Here is a 21,280-nt window from a genome sequence, read left to right as displayed (position 1 = left end):
AATAATTGTAAAAAAATACGAATAAGAAAATTGTGTGGAGTGGAGGTTTCAAATTTTCAAAGCGCAGTAGCGACCCCTAAAAGGTATTTAAAAATTCTGAAAACAATACATTGGTTTTTTTGGTGATAGATTTAACATTAAGCGGGTGCCCCATAGAAAACTATAACTTCGTCGAAATGAGGACTACCACCCTACCCTGCAGCATCATACTAATATCTGTTATCTATCTGTTTGTGTGGGAATCGTGAGACATAGAATAGGTTCTTACCAAGGTTTCATTATATTCGACGCTCCCACTAGGTCGTTATTGAAAAATTTTCTCATCGCAACCTCACACTCTTCGAAGGCCGTTTGTAAATCCATGGAATACCTGAAACATATATTTTAAAATGGATAACGTGACACGTTGCTCATAGTCATTTAAAATAATTGTTGTTTTGTTCTTTAGATAATGTGGAAAAAACCAGTCACTTACTGAAGTTGCTCTTCGGCGGCATCTTGGAACTCGTCCTGTGGAAAAAAAAAGATTTCAAATAGTGGATTAACAAGAGTATTGTAGACACAGTCATGTATCGTACATTATTTTATTTCTTATGCGTTTCGTACAAAACTCAAAAATTATTTGGATTTTAAATTATTATTGATTTGTATTGTGTCTTTTCCATCACGGAATAAGTAATGTTGTTCCGAAACTTTGGGAGGCGTGGTCGGAGCCGAAGCCAACACGTAGAGACCTATTGACACGTTAATTAAATGTAAGGGTTATACCGAGCGGATGCTGCCCTTGTCCGTGTCATGGGACGCTCGCAGAGGCAGCACCCGCCAGGTAAATAATATGTCGTGCATCGTACAAAAAATGTGATTATGAACGAAAATAAGTGAATAAAGAAGCGGCAAGCAAGGCCAGTTACCTCTTCGAAGTCCTCAGTGGCCAGAGGCGGGCCGGCTTCCCTATATTCGGTGCGGTGCAGCATCGGAGACGCAAGCGCCGGTACACTTTCTTGTTTAAGCGCCATCTGTGAACGACCACGAAAATAGTAAAACGTTACATCGGCAGGAAAATTCCAGAAAACTGGATATAGTTACAGTCCATTAGCAGCCCAAAAGTGATTGATTTGTTTTAAAGAAAACTTATTAGATATATGAAGGGTAAATTTTACTGATGATAACTATAATGTAATGATTTGTTAAACATTCATATAAAGTACAAGTATGTCGTACTCAAAACGAGATAATAATAATTTCTGTATCTATTTACATTTCATTTTGTAATAAAATTATATTCAGGTCTATAGTAATATAAAATACTACAAATCATTTTATTTTATAATTTAAGCAAAATAATAAAAAGTATTGGTGTAATTTATTTTTAAAATATTAAATTACATAAATTACTAAAAGACATAAATAGGAATATAAAACTAAAACTAACTACAATGTACTAACTAATATTCATGTAAGTTTGTTACTTACATTCCATTTGTTACATTTAAAAAAGCAACCTTTGTCCCGGAATCGAGGACATTTTAACCAATTCGATAGCTAATATGGGAGCGAACGAAAAAGCCGGCATTCACATTGAGCATTTATTGTCAACTGATGGAAAACAAAATGTAAAAACAATAAATAATCATTAATAAATGACAAAAGGTATAAAAAAATATCAATAATATGTAAAAACTTATTAGTCCTCGACAACCTTACTTGGCTCACGAATAATGCAATGAAATATTTCATATGTTACATACTTCCTTTTTTCTTTTAAAATATATATGTATCTAACGTAACTCTGTATACAATGCATAATTATTACACCTACATGTTGCGTAAACACTTTCTAACATTATAATTTACTACTCACGTGGTTTTGATGACTTTGTTTTGACTGCTTTATTCTAATTCTATTTTATACATATGTACATCTATATAATAGCTTTTGGTCAACACAAGCCTAATATTTAATGTTATGTATTTATTAATTGACATACACACCGAAACAAAAAGGCATGAAAATAATTAATTTTATGCTGACAGATCGACAAAGAAAAGCTTTTCACATAGATTTTCGTACATTGACCCGCCTGTTGCTAGGATCTTGATATTGGCATCCGGCATCACGGGCGGGACAGCAATATAATTATGCGCGTGCAATGGAGATAGTAACAAATGTACGAAAATCTATATGGAAAGCGTTTCTGCTTTAGCGATGTGCAGCCCGGCCGTGTTAGTTGATGATATGATGATGTAACAATGACGTGAAGAATATTGATCAAGGTTAGAAAATATTAGAGTATTTCATATTGTCCGATCCGATATCGAATGTAGGATCTTAGATACATCCGCGTAGTCAGGCCGCGGGGGCGGGCGCACCCAGCGCCGTCTTTAGCGGTCATCACGCACACTACAAGCATTATGCTTACGTACACATACGCACACAAACAAATATTACCAGTCCGACAGTTCTGCTGACGAGGGGCTCCGACATGGCTGAATTTATCGGTAACGCTTTTCCGATATCGGATGTCGCCTACATCCTACATATGACAAAAACAACTACAGGAGTGCCATTGCATTAAGCCCGCCTTTTTCGCGTTCTTTATCGTTTTTTAATATGGTCAAGCAAATCTTGTCAGTAGAAAAAGACGCGAAATTATAATTTTCCATGAGACGTTACGATATCCCTTCGCGCCTACATTTTCAAATTTGACGCCTTTTTCTACTGACGAGACCAACTATAGTAATGATGCTTAAATAAATACAGAGAAACACATATATCTTACATACATTTTACTGTCTTCCGACATCCGATATCGGTTCGGACAGTGTGGAAACGCTCTTAAGAGAAAGCATCACATTACTTTATTTTTAGTTTAGTAGGTACAGTCAGAAGTTGAAGATTAAGAGCGGGTTTTATATTCTGAAAAAAGGTTCATAGCCCGAAAAGGTTCAGCCGAGGTGTTAACTCGACCATAACGAAATTTTAAATTTTTATAAATTAAACGGCTTGTGATTGTGACGCCTCAAACAGCTTAGCCATACTTTCGCTGCTGATTAAGTATGTAGTTTACGAATATTGCTAAAGTAAGCAGTTAACGAATACCTACATGTGGCAAAGGCACCAACAGGAAAGTGGATAAACCGGTACCGAGAAACCGTCCATTTCGACTGGAGGATAATTTGTGTTATGATAAACACCTTTCAGGTGCATAACGGCTATAGACGTCGCCACATAAGCCTGAAGGTTCCGTCACACAGGCGCGTTTTCCGGGCGGCGCGTGAGCGTTTTACATAATATTTAAGATATAAAACACCTTTACACACTTGACCGCTCTGATATAATAATTAGGTATGTATATGTATAATTATTATGGTACATTCATTTACTTAGAAAAGTAACATTTAAATAATCAAAATATTAAAAATACGGTAAAGTCCGACCAAGTTAACTCGGCAGCGAAATTGATAGCACAGACTGTGCGAGTGTTTTTTTAAACATCTAATCAAAATTTCATAGATATATGACGTTTAAAATAAGACTTGCACAGTCTGTGCAAAAAATTGCTGCCGAGCTTGGACTAACTTTAAAATAGTTATTTACGATACAAGTGCGGAAAAGGAACTAGGAGGATCTTCGAATTTTTAATATTTTTTTCATCATGCAACGTTTTACAGTAGGTACATAATATGGCCCTTTAAACTTTTGAGATACGCACGAAAAGTGCAATCTTATGCACTACTGTGCGAGAAAATAGGCCCATATGTACTGTAAACATTTTGTACAATTACATCTTAGCATAGGTACCTATGCCCAAGCAAATAAGACTTTCATTCCATTAACTAGGTTTAATAAGGGTATTATTCATATTTATTTAGGTACAATAATTTATCTTACATTAGTTTAAGCGTTTTTGTGTTTTGTGATTTTCCATTCTAATAAAGTGAAACTCATTTATTATATAATAAGTGTTATAACATTAATGTGAAACTACAATTAACTACAATTAAGATAACTAAAGCAAAAAGTAAAATAAAAATAAATGTAAGTAAAGTGCTCATCTATCATTAAGCTACTTTTACTAATGAGGTTAATGGATCAACGGGCCGCGTCACAAGTGAAACATAATCGCCAACCGTAATAAATAATGTAGTTAGGGATGTCAATTTTCAACTAACTTACAAGGAAAAGGTACCCAGCTGTCCGGCTTCGATTTATTTTTATATATGTTACAGAGTAGTCTAAAATAACAGATACGTTTTATTTTTAGCTGTCTAAACTCAACCTTTTGGGAAAAATTGTCCTCCAAAGTACTTAAATGTAACCAAAACGTCTAACTTCTGTAGAGCGTTTTGTGCTGAGTCAGACCGAGAAGAGCCTGCAGCAATTTTGATAGCCCCACGCAGCATTTTAAACGTCAAATATATATATATATATTAGGAAATAACATACTTCTCATCGCTTCACTCACTTCACTACCTAATTAAAGTGAGAAGTTGTACCTATGGATACAAGCAATTGGGTACTTAAATAGTTATGACAGGATGTGGGTAGGGTAAAAATAACGAAAATATCTTACCTTTGTTTCAGCTTCAAGTTGTCAGGTTAGTGAGTCATGCCTTTACTGCAACAAAACAAAAAGAGTCATCAGTTCAGTTCAGTTCAAGCAGAGTTGGGCAAAATGTAATCGACTGACGATTAACGATTAAAATTAACCGACTTAATCGCGAGCAACGATTAAAAGTGACGATTAATTAATTTTAGTCGAAAAGCTCCGACTAATATTGTCACGATTAAATTAATCGTCGACTAATTACCGGCGATTAATTTTTTTAATCGATTAATTAGTTCGATTAATTTTCTCTCGATTAATTTTAGCAATAAATATGGTCTTTTTAACCGACTTTAAAAAAAGAACGAGGTGCCTAATTCGTCTGAAACATTTATAAATAATATAAGTAACAGACGAATTTTTATGTATGTTCACTTGGAGACTATTAATTTCGACCGTCTTCGAATTTTGTTTTTGTTTGAAAAGGGATGTTTTAGAGTTCGTCCCATTTTGTTATCAATAAAATACTGAAATCGCTATAGGCATACCTAAAGCAAAATTATCATTTTTAAGTTTTAAGTTTTTCCAAGGTTTTCGACATTTCGTCTGATGGCACTCATTTTCACAAAATTTAAATCCGTGTCGCAAAAGGTTTGGAGTGTAAGTGTAGCGTTCGATGTAAGTAGTAAGTAATTACTGCATTGACAAGTTGAAACCTTATAGAAAACAACTGATAAGAGGTAAGTAATGTGTTTGCTCTTTCATACACATACGTCGTTCTCTTTCTAATTTTTATACCTGCGCTACAAGCCCTAAACCCTTACCTATAGTTCGTTTTTTTTAGCATTAGAAATTAGGTAAACAATCTTGATGTGTCTTTTAATTGAAAAACACATTTTAAAAATAAGTTACGGCAAATATGAAACAATTATGAATCTAATACGATCATCTATATTCTTCTGCTTTCGTAAGTAATAGTTACTGATTTTTAAAAAGCGTTTTTCAATTAAAAGACATGTCAAGATCGCTTACCTTCTTGCAAGTTCTTTCTAATGCTAAAAAAACGAACTATAGAGATGCCGCGCTAAGTTATCCGCATTATTATAGTAACCAATGTAACCATCTTATATTATTGAAGCACATTTATAACACTGGAATGGTTTTTAATGTGTACACAAGAAGTTTTGATTTTAGTTACATACAAAAATGACCACCTGTCTACTTTCAATCGAGAGTTAATCGAGAAATTTAATCGATTAATATTAAGATTAATTCAATTTCAATCGTATGTTAGGTCGACTAAATTAATCGCGATTAAATTAATCGCCGATTAATTTTGACGATTAACTTTTTTAATCGATTGATTAGTCGATTAAAAAGTTAATCGATTAATGCCCATCTCTGAGTTCAAGGGGTAGCTCCAGTCAGCATATCCTGCTGCAAGGGCTAGGAAGAGGAGACTACGAGGGGGATGCAATGTTGAGACAAAATGGCATTGCAAACTCGTATGATTATTGATTCAGCCTAAGCGGCAGCGAGTATACTGCGTCACATCGCACCGGGCAAGCCTCAAGTGCTAAGCAAAAAGGTCTTAACAAAAAAAATTAAGTAACTATACTATACATTTTTTTTTCATTATCTTTAAGTTGGAATTAAGATATCTGGAAAGATATCTTGAAATTTGAAGCATATTTATGAAGAAAATAAAAATAATTATATCGAGCCCCCTACGGCCGCGTACGCAAACGGAGCTTCGTAACCAGTTGCGAATGTTGCGATTGAAAACTTTTTGGTCTTGAACGAAACCGGTTGCGATCAAAACCTTTTTTCTTCTTACACGTACGTAACGTACCAACGATCGAACACTTTTTTTGTTTGTACGAGGTCTCAAGAGTCTAGACCGTTCATTAAACCAGTAAAGACTTTCTTATTATAATGTACTAGTAATGTAACGGTTATGCAAGTACTGGTACACAGGTTACTGGTAACTAGACGTACTCCATTGAGGATAGGGTTGCCAAACGTCCGGATTTGTCCGGACATGTCCGGATTTTTGACCCTTTGTCCGGATTGCGGCCGGACTTGGCATGTGTCTGGATTTTTAGGAATTACCTTATAAAAATAAAATGCGCGCTCGAGGAGGGGGCTACGGGATCGGGCGAAGGGAAAGGGAAAAGTAGATCCACGATACAGTACACCGCAGAGAGCAGCGCGCCGCCGGGGCGTCGATCAAGCTACGCCAAATCTCTGCTACAAGAAATGTCCGGATTTTTAGGGTGATGTCCGGATTTTTATCAGGACATTTAATTCTTCCATATGGCAACCCTAATTGAGGAGCTAAAATGGAATTAAATATTACTTACTGTAAAAGTTATCTCATCATGTAACATGTAAAAATCGGCGACCGGCGATCTTGGAAACTATAGTATTATAAAATTCTGAAGAACTACAGAAAAACAAAAATATTTTCTAGTATCAAACCTATAATTCCTACTACACAAAGTGTGACCAGCCCAAGATTTTTTGGATTACCCGCCAAACATTTGTGTAATATTTCAATAGCCAGACTCTATTTATTTTTTTCCTCGAGTAGTCATGAGCAGGTCCATCTTCTGGTGCCAGCTTATCATTGAATTTTGGGACACATTATGTGTCACACATATAAGTCACTTAATAACACCTCTTTGCTGTAAGTAATTACTCTTCTAGTCCACGTGTGCAGATAAGCTATCTCTGTAATCACAGAATTGACGCAATATAATGTAATTATTAAGGGCGCCTTTTAACACGCGTTTACAGATCTATAAATATGCTATTTAGGAGTTAAATGTTGATAAACTGAGTATGGTAATAACACTAATAACAGCTATCTGGGTCACAGTGCAGCAGTTATTGACACTATTGCCTTCTGTCAAACGACTGCGTTTGCGTATTAATTATGCAATCTAGAAATAAACATACCTAGAAAATATAACAAAATCAGAAGTACTTACGAAGCGATCTTTTATGACTCGTTATATTCAGTTTTGTGAGGCACAAGAATGAAGTGGAAATTAATTACAACTGCATATATTGAAATATTTCCATAGTATCAGCTTTGCGGCCAATAAATTGGGCATAGGTATAGTCGCACCAATAAAAGTCTGCAGCGGATTTGATAGCCCACGCAGTGCAAGTGTCATTTTAAACGACGTTGCACTGCGTGGGCTATCAAAATCGCTGCGTACTTTTTACGGTCTAACTATATAATCAATTTGTTCAATGCACAATCTAGGTATAACACAAAAAAAAAACATTCATAGAGCCGTTTAATCGTCATTCGAGTAAATTAGTGATCTTTATGATCCAATTAACCTACACCACCCACACTTCATGACTTATCAGCATAAGTACTTAGCTTAACAAAGAAATTGAATTCCAACTACCATGTACAACCTACCTACCACTTCACCAAGCGGTAGGTATTTTATTAATAAAATTGCTTATTTGTTCATGAAAATACTGGATTTATCAAAATGATTGTGGACAACCGCTTCCCCATACATATACAAACGTTTTTTCTGGACAGGACATTTATTGTATAGTGATTGTATATTAACGAATTTAACGATATAGCTATGCCTTTTGGTTTAACTTTTTTTAGATTTTTTGATTATTTCATGTTACTTAGGTTAGGTTAGTCGCGAAAAACTTTTAAATACAAATTTATAAAAGTTTCTAAGTCCATAGCTGCTGTTAATACACATCAAATTCCTTAAATATATTTTTTCTATAATGTTAATATCTACAGAGGATAATGGGGACTATGTTTTTGTATAGAGGTGCGTTTACGAGACTTAGCAAAACAAACCTTGTTGAACAAAACATAAGAATATAATAGATAATAGGTAGGGTATACTAAAAATAAATTTTATACATAGGTACAGTCAGCCATACTATTCGCTTCGCACCTTTGCAAACATATACATTACTAACTTCTATGCAAGCGGTCACTTTTCTCAGCAGATGACTGCTAGCAGCCCAAACGAGTCATACGACACACGTACCTACGACATAGCGGAAAGAATGGCGGCGGAAGTCGGTTATTTGCACTTTGCACGTAATCACTATGAGCTGAAGGAAACAGCACAATAAGCAGAAATAATTTATCTAGGTTTAATGTCTATTGGGAAGGAACTCCGAGAACTATAATATAGTAGTGCCTTATTTATTGAATACATATATTATATTCAATACATAATATATGGCGTACGAGTCTTGCATAGTGATCCAAAAGACTCGAGCCTTTGGAGCTCTTTTTTTAGGGCTCGCCTCATCTCTTGACGCCTAAAAGGCTAAAAGCCTATTTAGCTCTTTAGCCCCCGAGCCTAGTTCTATAGACTCTTGGGACTAAGAACCTTATTAAACCCCAAGAGTCTAGGCTCGGGGCTAAAGAGCTAAATAGGCTTTTAGCCTTTTAGGCGTCAAGAGATAAGGCGAGCCCTAAAAAAAGAGCTAAAAGGCTCGAGTCCTTTGGATAACTAGTCTTGCACCGTTGTAATAATAATAACATCGTTAAATTAAATATATAAGTAGTTACAATATATGCACAAAATTAAACAGAACTACGCCGCCTCGTGTCTTACACGTTAATTAGGTACTTAAGTGCGATAAATGAGTTATCTACCTACGTGTGAGATGATAGATAGGTACTGTAGGTAGATACAGGTATCTATGATAGGTATTATAGTATACAGGGTGATCAATCTAAATGGGTCAGTATGGAGAAGTCAGAAACTATAAGAGATAGCGAAATCTGTTCTTAGGAACCATGGCTCCGATTTTAGATTTAATAATAATGGCATTCAATTTTTTTTTAAATCTATCATACATAACCGGGATTCGAACATGGTCAATATTCTTGTTGTTTGTTTGTATCGAAACTTTTAAACGATGCGTGATAGGTGGGGGGTGCTCGACCAAATATCATAGAGGGCCCCGAGACAAAACAAAGTACATTAAAAAAAATCAAAATGGCCGACTTTTTTTTTAATTTTTTCAAGTTGGTCCGAGCGTGCTGAGAATTGGCATGCGGCGAGCCTGAAGGCCCAATATTACAATGTCAAAAAAATATTTTTGGAAAAATCCAAAATGGCGGCAGACACGGGCAAAGACAAATTTCCAAGTAGGTTAAGCGAGCCTGAAGGGCGAGCTTCAGGCCGGGAGGCCGAAGGCCGACCCCGGTGGAGGGCCGAAGGCCCGAAGCCTCCACCCCGACGCCCAAAAAGCGACTCCCAATAGGAAAAGTTTTAGTTGGGTCGTGTTTAAGCTCCAACTTCCCCCTCTCGTGTGACGCTTCGGGCCTTCGGCCTTACGCAGAGCTCGGCCTTCGGTCTTCGCAAGCCTCGACGCTTCGCCGTGGGGCATTCGGCCCGCCGGCTTCGGTCATCAAGACAGTTGACTTGGTAGAACGCTTGGAAGCACCGAATTCACGCAGTTCGGCCTTCGGCCTCGCGTTTTGGGAGTCGGGGTGGAGGCTCAGGGCATTCGGCCTTCCACCGGGGTCGGCCTTCGGCCTCCCGGCATGAAGGTCGCCCTTCGCGCTCGCTTAACCTACTTGAAAATTTTACTTTGCCCGTGTCCGCCGCCATTTTGAATTTTTCCAAAAATATTTTTTTGACATTGTAATCTTGGGCCCCCAGGCTCACCGCATGCCGAATCTCAGCGCGCTCGGACCAACTTGAAAAAATTAAAAAAATGTCGGCCATTTTGATTTTTTTTAATGTACTTTGTTTTGTCTCGGGGCCCTCTATGATATTTGGTCGAGCACCCCCTACCTATCACGCATCGTTTAAAAGTTGCCATACAAACAAACAACAAGAATATTGACCATGTTCGAATCCCGGTTATGTATGATAGATTTAAAAAAAAAATTGAATGCCATTATTATTAAATCTAAAATCGAAGCCATGGTTCCTAAGAACAGATTTTGCTATCTCTCATAGTTTCTGACTTCTCCATACTGACCCATTTGGATTGATCACCCTGTATATAGGCTTAATTCGCTTTAAATACTTAAGCGAAGTAGAGATCAAGACCTGTCTTGGTCTAACTCTATACACCTAAATCTTCCTCAAGAATCACTTTATTGATTGATGAAAGCCGCATGAAAATCCGTTCAGTAGTTTTTGAGTTTATCGCGAACATAGAAACACACAGATCACATGCAGACGCGGGTGTAGTGATATTGCAAGGGGAGAGGAAAGTAGGAAAGGGGACGGCTTCTCCGTATAAACGTAGTCCGCATATTCCTCTCTGGGTTTTGACATTAAGGAAAATATTTTTTCATAATACCATAGCCCTTCGTTTGACTTTTATCCATTTATTGATTATTCGCGCGAATGTGGCGTAACACTCGCCGTGCTCGCGCTTATACCGCCGGTCCTTTGACTCGTGCCAAAGGCAGCGGTGGCCATGAGGAGCATGACGAGACGTTCTCACACTGCGTCTCTGACTACTTTCTTCGCTACTTCCCATGCCACTCGACGAGTGTGTGGCAGTGGTATTACCCCCAGAACTCTGTCATTCTTGGACCGTTTGGTTTCTCCAATACCAGGCGTGGCTCACTCCGCGATCTCGTCGCTTTGTAAATCCACATACACAAGTAAATCCGTCCCACACCAATTTTGGTGGCTAGCCATAATAAGCCGCGCGTGGCGCTGTCGCCACCTAGCGGTCATATCTGTCCTAATCGTAACAGACGCGTTTTGTTAGAGAGTGAATCTTCTGTACCTAGTACTATTATTTATTCTGTGCCTATACCGATTAGCCCCATTTTTTTTCATAACCTACGAGGGCGGGATGATAAGTTTCCGAAACGGCACAGAAATAAGACAATATATATAAATGTTATATTTTATTTTTCAACGTAGGTCCCTTCTGAGTCCACGCACTTGGCCCAACGTTTCTCCAAGGCTATTATCCCATTTCTAAAAAACGATTCTTCGAGTCCCTCAAAATACCTATTAACAGCTTCTATGACTTCAGAGTTCGACGAAAATTTTTGTCCGCCTAGCCACTTTTTGAGATTTGGGAACAAATGGAAGTCGCAAGGGGCCAAATCTGGTGAATACGGGGGATGAGGTAACAATTCGTAGTGCAAATCTTCGATTTTAGCCATTGCAATTTTAGCCGTGTGAACAGGGGCGTTATCCTGATGGAGTAAAATTTTTTTCTTATTTAAATGAGGCCTTTTCTCTTTGATTGCGTTATCGAGGTTTTGTAGCAGATCAGCATAATATTGGGCGTTAATGGTTCTTCCCTTTTGAAGGTAATCCACGAAAACCAGTCCTTTGGAATCCCAAAATACGGTTGCCATTACTTTACCGGCTGACAAAACCACTTTTGCTTTCTTAGGGGCAGGTTCACCCCGATTTGTCCACTGCCTAGACTGTTCTTTTGTCTCAGGCGTGTAGTGGTGGATCCACGTCTCGTCAACCGTTATGTAGCGACGTAAAAACTCGTTAGGATTATGCCTGTACTTCTTCAAACACTCCGTCGAAACATCCTTGCGGGTTAGTTTTTGCTCGTCTGTTAAGAGACGCGGCACCCAACGAGCACAGAGCTTGTTCATTTCCAAGTGTTGGTGCAAAATGTTAAAAACACGTTCTTTTGAAATGTTTACCATCTCTGCTATTTCCACCAACTTCACACGGCGATCATCCAATACAATTTTTTTTACTTTGTTGATAATTTCCGGAGTCGTTACCTCATTGGGCCGTCCGCTGCGGGGAGCATCTGTACAGCTCTGCCGACCACGTCTGAAGTCGACAACCCAAGTGTGAACTGTGCTTAAAGAAGGCGAAGAAGATCCTAAAACGCGATCCAGTTTGGTTTTAATTTGTGTTGCAGTTTTGCCTTTCAAAACATAAAACTTAATTACCGCACGCACTTCCGATTTTTCCATTTTCACGAAAATGAATACAGTTTTTCTTTAGGTCGCTTTAATATATTATTATTTATATTATAAAAACTTGATATTGCTTCCGCATTAACGTAAAAGCCAAGAGGTTAGAATGACATTATTACTTTTTTAATTATATTTTTTTTAATCTTTCATTTCGGAGACTTACCAGCCAGCCCTCGTAGCTCTTGTGATAGGATCCACGAGGGATTGAGGGAACTCCTCAAATCTTATCTTAGACAACCATAATAGCGTTTGATAATTTCAATATTTTCGTAGGTTAAGCAAAATCAAGCAGTTTGTCCCAGAAGAAATAAAAATGCTTGCACCCATACCTTGATTATGAAAACCACAGAAACAATAGAATTCCGTAATGCATCGAATTTATGTGCCAATCTTTGAGCTAATTCTGATTACTCTGACTGATGCACTTTGGCCTTGCTCGTGAATGATTTTCAAACTGTCTGTCTGTTTTGTGAAGTCAGTGTATTCTGTTAAAGATTACCTATTGTAGAGGAATAGGTACTTATGCAAGTATGTTAGCTATTCTACCTGCTTACGACTGACAAGGTGATGTGTAGGTAGCAAAGTAAGTTCGGGTCACAGATTATGTGGTGGTAGGTAATCTGTTTCGATGTGCGTCACGTTTTGACTCACGGCCATGTTTGTGCGAACTTTTTAGGATTCCGTACATAAAAAAATTACTAAACTGGTTATTAAGTTAAACAAAACTTTTTAAGTTTCGTCATCCATGTCTGTATTTATAGTTCGTTTTTTTAGCATTAGAAAGAACTTGGAAGAAGATAAGTGATTTTGGCATGTCTTTTAATTGAAAAACGCTTATTAAAAATCAGTAACTGTCATTTATGAAAGCAGAAGAATATAAATGATCGTATTAGATTCATAATTGTTACATATTTGCCGTAACTTATTTTTAAAATGTGTTTTTCAATTAAAAGACACATCAAGATTGTTTACCTTATTTCTAATGCTAAAAAAACGAACTATATGTCACAGCCATTATTCTCGGAAACTATGCAAAACATGTTTTAATTAATTAATTTTGGAACATAGGCGTTTTGTGACTTTTGTGTGCCGCTACTTAGTTGTTTAAATATGTTATTAGAAGGGGTGCCACTCTTTTTACAAGCTTTTATTTAGTTTCATCTGACCGTTGTCTGTCTGTCTGTGTGTAATCAAATCTTGCAAGTTAAATTTGATCTACCTCCCGGTTTCCGATTGAGCTGAAATTTTGCATGCATGTATAAATCGGATGACAATACAATATTGTGAGGGCGATATGAGGGGGCAGCTGGAGTATATATATAAAATCACGGAGCACAGCACAGGCACAATGTTTTATATTCGCATACAATGATTGAATTATTGACAGCAACAGAAAGATATATTTGAATTATGCATTTATTGGGTAGTTTAGAAGATTTATTTGAATTAATGTCATCCGAGGATTCATACTTCTTTTGGCGGCGAGAGTCCCGTGGCCAGTACCCACAGTCCCACAAATATTATGGTACCATCGAGCTGATCTGATGATGGAGACAGGAGGTGGCCATCGGAACTCTGTGATTAAACAACGTAACCTAATTGTGTTAGGGGTTTTTAGAATTATCTCGATGAGTATTAGTTGTCTGTCGTAAGAAAAGTACAGTCAGCGATAAAAGCTTGGCCAAAAAAGATTTTTTTGCCAAAAACTTATTCATAAGCAATACCGTCTTTACCATAAGGGCAAACGACAGAGCCCATGCCCAGGGCCCCCATCCTCAGGGGTCTCCGAAGGACAGACAGTAACAGTATAATAAATAAAAGATCATATATAGTAGAAAAATGATAGTTTTCTTTACTTTCTCCAGGGCCAGGAGGCCCCAGTATAGTTTAAGACGGCCTTGTTATCATGTACCAAACAAACAAGTACAATCATTACACAAATGTACCTAATCATAGGTAGGTACCTACAAGTACCTATGTAGGTATGGACCAAGTACATATTATGTACTTGGTTAGGTTATTATATATAGAAGGAATGTTACCTACCTAGGTACTAAGAGATGATCATATCAATTAATACGTGTACTTACTATTCCGACTTCGTAAAACACGACCATCGACATCGACCACGTACCTACATCTACATCAGTATTTATTTAGATGTAGGTATGTGTACGTGGTAATAAAATAGGTAGCATAAAAAAGGCTGCTAGGAAAACAATAATGAAATTCGCAATTGCAGAAGGATTGTCAAATGTTACCTAATTAATTACCTACTTGCAGCGGGTTATACGTAAATAAGCTAATAAAAAAATAATACATAACAATGCGTGAATGAGGTTTTTGATTTACAACCTTTCTCCACTCCCATTTGATTGTAACAATAAGTGGTGTATTAAGACCTGGTAGGAAATGATCGACTGCTTGTGCAACTAGAGTGAAAGACCCAGGTCGGTATAATAAACAAAAACAAATACCTGCGGAATTGGACTGAGGAAAACAGCTCGAAAAAACAACAAAATATTGTGATAATTAATTAAAGCTATAAGCAGAGGTAGGTATACACTCGCTCTTTGTATAGTGGACCTCCAGAGCAGAGAAAGTAGGCAGTACCGATGACATGAGCGCTTTCACTGCTGGCGATGGCGCACCAATCACCACGCATGGCGCGCACAAATGTGAGATACCGGTGCATTTATTCTTTATAAAAATTGTACAAAAATAAATTGACGATTTTTTCATTACAATTTATTATAAATTATCCCCTTAAGTTGTTTACTACATACCTATATCCATTCTAAAAGTTTGGTCAAGGTGAATGTAACGTAAATATTTTGTACACAATATTACATTTAAGATTTATAGCATGGCCAGCAGCATCTTTTAACGTTACCTACTCTGTTGAATGAGTTATTAATTATCTAAACTCTAAACAATAGTCGTTCAGTAAATCGTGACCAAATCACATTCATAATCTAATGATACCGATGATGCGGCTATTAAAAATAAATACGTAAGTGAATTATTAACTATGTTTACAAACTTTTTACTAAGATATTGCAAAGTGTGGCATAAATAGAAACTAATTTTACAATTCTGTAGTATAATGTTGAAAAGATTATTATGCTATATAATTATTTATTACCGTTTAAGCAACCAACAAAAATAATATGAATGGAAATATAATAAAAATAATCAATACTTACTCATGATGATAAGTAGCACAAATCAAATTGATTAAAAGGGGCGATGAATTCACGTTAGATATAGAGCAGCTATTGTCTGTAAAACGAAATGTTGATAATCTGGAGAAATTACTTTTAGATTAAATTACGAAACCACCGAATAGCACAAAATAACGCGTACACTTCAGTACATTCGCAGATATCGAAAAAAAGAGGACTGAATTGAATTGAATGATAAATAAGCTTTGAAGTGAACTAAGAATGAGTGAACGAATGAATAGTGTTGGGCGAGATCGCCAAAGATGCCCTATCGTGTAGCAGTGTTGCCATATAGTAACAAATATCGTAAATTTTGGCGCAATTCTGGCCCTCGTCTGTGACACGTGCGACAATCTGCGTGATAGTAAATATGATTTAGCAGCACTAGCCGGTTTATTATTATTTTATAATGGAAGGACAAAGATGTGACGTGTGAGTGTTTTCAATAAAATTGTGACTTTTCGTGAAATGAAACGTAACTCTAACTTATCATCTTATCAAGAGTCCTGGCAACACTGTCAGCAGCCATGTTCCTGCGATACACGCTACACGGCGAATAAAAATAAAGCATAGAAAAAACACAAAATATGTGATCTAGAATAACAAGTCCTGCGTATCAAACTTCATTATTAATAGTTGTATAAACCTTAATCAGTTATTTACAGTTGTATTATTTACAATTATTGCAAAGGAAAGAGTACGGAACCATTACTGCATGAAAAACATGGCTTCGTCTGTAAACGTTATAAAATTTACCAAATTAGAAAATGTTTGTAGAACGTGCTTATCAAAAGAATTAGTACCGCAGTCCATATTTGATGTTTATTCTGGATCAATTACTTTTGACTATGTAATAAACGCGGTAACTGGCTTAAAGGTAAGAAAAAAATATTGTTTTGCTTGTTTTGATCCTGGTTCTCACGGAAAATCTTCTCCCGCACTGCATTTATTGTGCTGTAACTGTCCCACTTAAACAGTCTAAAAAGTCTTTATACACATTACCTTACTGATTTGAATCAATAATTGTTATCGTATTAACGGTGATTAAATTGATAAAATAAAATAAAAACTAGGCAAGTGTTTTCCTATTATTATTTATAAAACGATGACTTGAACTGAAATACCTAGCTAAATCTAAGCATATTAAATTTGATTACTGAATGTAATCCCGCTAATCCACTAATGGCTCCTCTTCACGTTGGGCCAACGCCAACGCCAACGAGGGACGCATTTATGCGTTAGAGGGAGCAAGGGATATTGCTATCTCATTCTACCGCATGGCTGCGTCCCTCGCTGGCGTTGGCGTTGGCCCAACGTGAAGAGGAGCCATAATGTAGGAATAATGTTAGTCTCGGGGTAGTAGACAAGTCCATACTTCTAGATTGGGGAGAACTATTGCTAAACAGGCGTAGAAGTTTTTGTGGTAGAATAAAGTGACTGACAAAATTAACAAGGCCACTAACAAGCCTTCCAAATGGATGCCGTTACAATGGATTCATCCAAATGGACGGCATCCTTATATTAAACATTGTACGTTTTTCACATTCACGGAACGATTATGGATTTCTGTTTTTTTTTTTATTTGTACTGTTGGAAGGCTCATCAGTGGCCACCTTTATAGATATTTATTACATTTTATAAGAACATAGCTACCGTGAAATACACATGTTGATATCTTCTTCTCATATATTGGTAGTTTTTAGGGTTTCGTAGAGAAATAAAAACCCTTATAGTTTCGCCAGGTCTGTCTGTCTGTCCGAGGCTTTGTTCATTATTTTGGCACTGTACAGTTTACGTGTTAATGTTTAATTACTGAGGGCCTACCGCGAACAACGTTCGATGCGTTGCCTCCCTGTCACACTTATGTACGAATTTACAAGTGCGATGGTTCGTGGTAGACCCTCTGAATACCTGTATGTAAAAAAGAAATTATGTACCGCTTTGTAATTGATTTGCATTCTTGAAATTTCTTGGTAACTTACCTACAGCATAATTAATCTGTGACTTATCAACAGATTTATGTTTCATCTTCTCGACCACTCGTTTTTGCCACAAAAACTTCTATGTCTGTTTATTGGTCCAATGTTTATTGTGTCTCGCATTTTTCCTTAATGAGAAAGTGAGGCGCAATGATATTGGACTGGTGGAATATGACCTTCAACTTAAATTGTTCTCTTTATTCAGATTGAACAAGATGACGGGTTTCCGTCACATATTTGCCAGAGTTGCAAGGACAAAGCCATCAATGCATTTCATTTTAAGAAAAAGTCTCAAGAAACACATGATGCTCTACAGATTCTGATTAAAAAAGCTATCAATGTAAGTACAATATTATATAGATCAGCCATTCTTAAAATGTGCTCCGCGGACTACTAGGGCGCCGCAGCCTCTGTTGAGGCTCCGCGAGAATACTTGTAATAACAATAAAAAACCAGCTCTGCTATAGGTATATCTGGTCCACAGTTACGAACGTGTTTTATTTTAATTTGGGGCTCTATAAAATATTTGGCTATCCAATAGGGTTCCAAATACCAAAAAAGTGAGAACTACTGAAATAGATATATCTAGAAAAATAATTTTATGCAATGTAATTCTATTAATACAAGTACAAACTTATAGATATATGTAGTAAAATAATTTAATTTTGTATTATAAAGCCTTACATTTAGTTGTAGAGATTTTTGAAGCCAGATAAGTTTTCTCTTCATATTGTTGAGTTAGAAACATGGAGGTGTTATCTGTCACAAAACTGGTCTTCAATGTCATGAATACTTACTAATCACCATTTTGTCCACAGACAACATCACATGATGTTAAAGAAGAGCAGCCAGCAGATGATACTGATGATGGCTTGGATATTGACTTTTCTCTGCCGGTGACACCCGAAAATTGTAGCGAGTTAGGTAATTAAAACATTCATTATTAGTTATATCATAGCCTCCTAAGGCCCAAGGTCCTACCTATAGTACTTATTCAGTTCGATGAAATTTAAATCATATTCAATTGGAACAGAGTCGCATTTGTTTTCATTCGTATAATTTTCAAACAAAACCAAAATCAACTCTATTCCATACACTAAAGGTTAAAACTTCAGTGGTTATTGATAACAGTTTTGATTACAGGTTGATTCACGAAAGCTGGCATGATTGGAATGAACCATACTTTCATTGTATGTGTGACACCTGTATTGGTATACAGTCAGAGCCACCATTTAAATGGTTAACGTGATGCACACATACCTAAATATTTTCATACACTCAATCATTCCATTTGTGCCTGCTCTTGTGAATCGATCTATATGTTTGTATGTACACTCAGCAGCAGAACTTGCTAAGCGGGCGAGGTGTTCAAAATTATCTTGACTCGACTTTATTGTTAAGAGAATAAGAGTGTGACAAGGTAATTTTGAACACCACGCCCGCATAGCAACTTCTGCTGCTGACTGTATATGGGTGTATCAACTATTTCTTGTTGTTATTTTCAAAGCGGTATAATTTTTAATAATTAATTATAATTAGTCATAATATAATATTTTAATTTTTTATTTACATATATTTAGTAGGTACTTCAAAATTAAAACATAAACTGTAATATACAGTGCCAAAAGAATAGAGAACTGCCAATATATCAAAAGTGCAGAAGATATCGAACATGTTCTGTATTTCGCGGTAGCTATCTTCTTATAAAATTTAATATACATAGGTAGATATAACGTTAACGCGTAACATTGATAACAGAATATTGTCGATATTTCATTTTGTCAATCACTTTTTTTTTTCCACAAAACTTCTGTCTGTTGATGAATTTAAATGCCTTAAAATCAGTGACCAAGGAGAATGTAACCATGGCAACAAGTGATAAGAAAAAGTTGATTCACACATGTGACTGTACAGTTTCCATCTGATATATCGGTGCTCAAAAATATATGGACAATTCCGTTGCCGGTTCAGGTATTAATGAGCACCTTGACCGCTCCGATAAATCTTATGGCGACTATACGTACTGCAGTACCTACAGTATCAAAATATTGATCTTGGAATGGGAACAACAATCCGTCCAAAATATCACTTCCTAAGTCACAATACACTAGTAGCCAATTTTTGAGATTTGAGCACTCTAATTCAAATGCAAGAAAGTAATTGCATCAGTAATACAGTATGTACATTTTCATTTTCGCGACTATTTTCTCATTAATATCATAAATACTAAATACGTATTTATGATTTCACCCAAACGCTTTATCTTTTGACTTCTTCGATTTTGATTATTTATCTGTATTCTATCTTGTTGTGGCATTCGTAGACAAGCTAATGTTAGTTTTGATTGGTTTTAGCTTCAATTAAAAATGAAAACGAGGGGGATATTGGCCACCAATGTAACCAGCAGTGTAAAACTTGCCCTGATGAGTTCGATACGTCTACTACACTCAGAGAACATGTGGATAAAAAATGTGTGAAAGGTAAGTTTACTATTACGAGGTTTTTTCTTAAATAGACTATTACGAGATATTAAGTGTTTTTGTAATAATAATTAGATGATAAATAATAAACTAGGTGAAATGAAAGATGCCATTCTCCATGTCTTTCCTGAATGTGTGAGACGTAGATTGGTTCAAAGCCCTGTCCATAGTTTCGAAGTATAGGGGTAAAACCCGGACAAGGCAGCTATCATTGTATTCACCGCCTTACGTCTGTCAGTGTAATCGCTAAAATTCACTTTATGGTTTTAGTATACTAAATCCAAAATAAATATCTATCTATTATATTAAACAATTAATTTCACTATTGTACAGTCATCAGCAATAGTATCTTACACAACTAGGGCCGCAAAAATATGTGACACGTTCTTATTTGGAGCGCAATAAGAGCGCGTCATATATTTTTGCGGCCCTAGTTGTGTAAGATACTATTGCTGATGACTGTACTAAGCTGTAATGATAAAAAACATAAACATTCAAGGAATTTTGCTGTTGTGAGGTCAGAGTTCGTTTGTTTAACTCCATTACCAAGATATGGTGGAAATCAAAAATCCAAAACTTGTATTTGGGACTTTCGGAATTTCACCTATCAATTGGAACTTAAATTATTGCAGTGCTATATGTGTGGAGCTATTCGTTTATTCGTTCTATAGCGTTAATGCATTTTTTATCCTAATACCGCGAAAGCTATGATGTTAGTTATATTTACAGTGGAGTATGAAGATGAACAGGGTACATACTGTCCGCTTTGTGGCACATGCTTCGACAATTCAGACAGTTTAACAAAACATATGTGGACAAGTCATGCTGATCTGATGGGACCAAAGAAGAGAGGCAGACCAAAAAAGTTGGTGACCAGTGTAAGATTTTTTAAATTTTTTTAATGTTAATGTCTATAGGGGATCGGTCTGAAGTCAAAATAAATTACTTTACACTGAACAATAAAATAATCTGAGAAAAAAAACGACTTCACAAAACAGTTTGAAAGGGCAGTTATGAGATGGAAAGGTCTTATAACTTTGCTCTATAAATTGTGGACTATGTACTAAGTATGTATATTAGAAAATGACACAACATTTCTTTT

General features: G+C 36.4%; 2 protein-coding genes across 2 annotated transcripts in view; one reads left to right on the top strand and one right to left on the bottom strand.

Moving 5' to 3' along the window:
- The window catches only part of LOC134679032 (tetratricopeptide repeat protein 39B-like), a 36,380-nt gene extending 20,500 nt beyond the window's left edge, over positions 1-15,880 (bottom strand). The window contains exons 1-5 of the mRNA XM_063537835.1: positions 15,702-15,880; positions 4,575-4,619; positions 912-1,016; positions 476-510; positions 269-370 (exon numbers count right to left, since the gene is read on the bottom strand). Coding sequence (XP_063393905.1) covers positions 269-370; positions 476-510; positions 912-1,016 — 242 coding nt within the window. The 5' untranslated portion in view covers positions 4,575-4,619; positions 15,702-15,880. The remainder of the gene's footprint in view (positions 1-268; positions 371-475; positions 511-911; positions 1,017-4,574; positions 4,620-15,701) is intronic.
- A 352-nt stretch (positions 15,881-16,232) lies between these two features.
- LOC134679030 (zinc finger protein 260-like) overlaps positions 16,233-21,280 on the top strand; it is a 30,013-nt gene continuing 24,965 nt past the window's right edge. Inside the window, exons 1-5 of the mRNA XM_063537832.1 lie at positions 16,233-16,596; positions 17,904-18,038; positions 18,517-18,622; positions 20,053-20,178; positions 20,908-21,056. Coding sequence (XP_063393902.1) covers positions 16,435-16,596; positions 17,904-18,038; positions 18,517-18,622; positions 20,053-20,178; positions 20,908-21,056 — 678 coding nt within the window. The 5' untranslated portion in view covers positions 16,233-16,434. The remainder of the gene's footprint in view (positions 16,597-17,903; positions 18,039-18,516; positions 18,623-20,052; positions 20,179-20,907; positions 21,057-21,280) is intronic.

This window comes from Cydia fagiglandana, chromosome Z (genome assembly GCF_963556715.1).
Source record: "Cydia fagiglandana chromosome Z, ilCydFagi1.1, whole genome shotgun sequence".
Lineage (NCBI taxonomy): Eukaryota > Metazoa > Arthropoda > Insecta > Lepidoptera > Tortricidae > Cydia > Cydia fagiglandana.
Note: the sequence above shows the minus strand (reverse complement) of the source record. Positions and strands in the feature narration are given on the sequence as shown.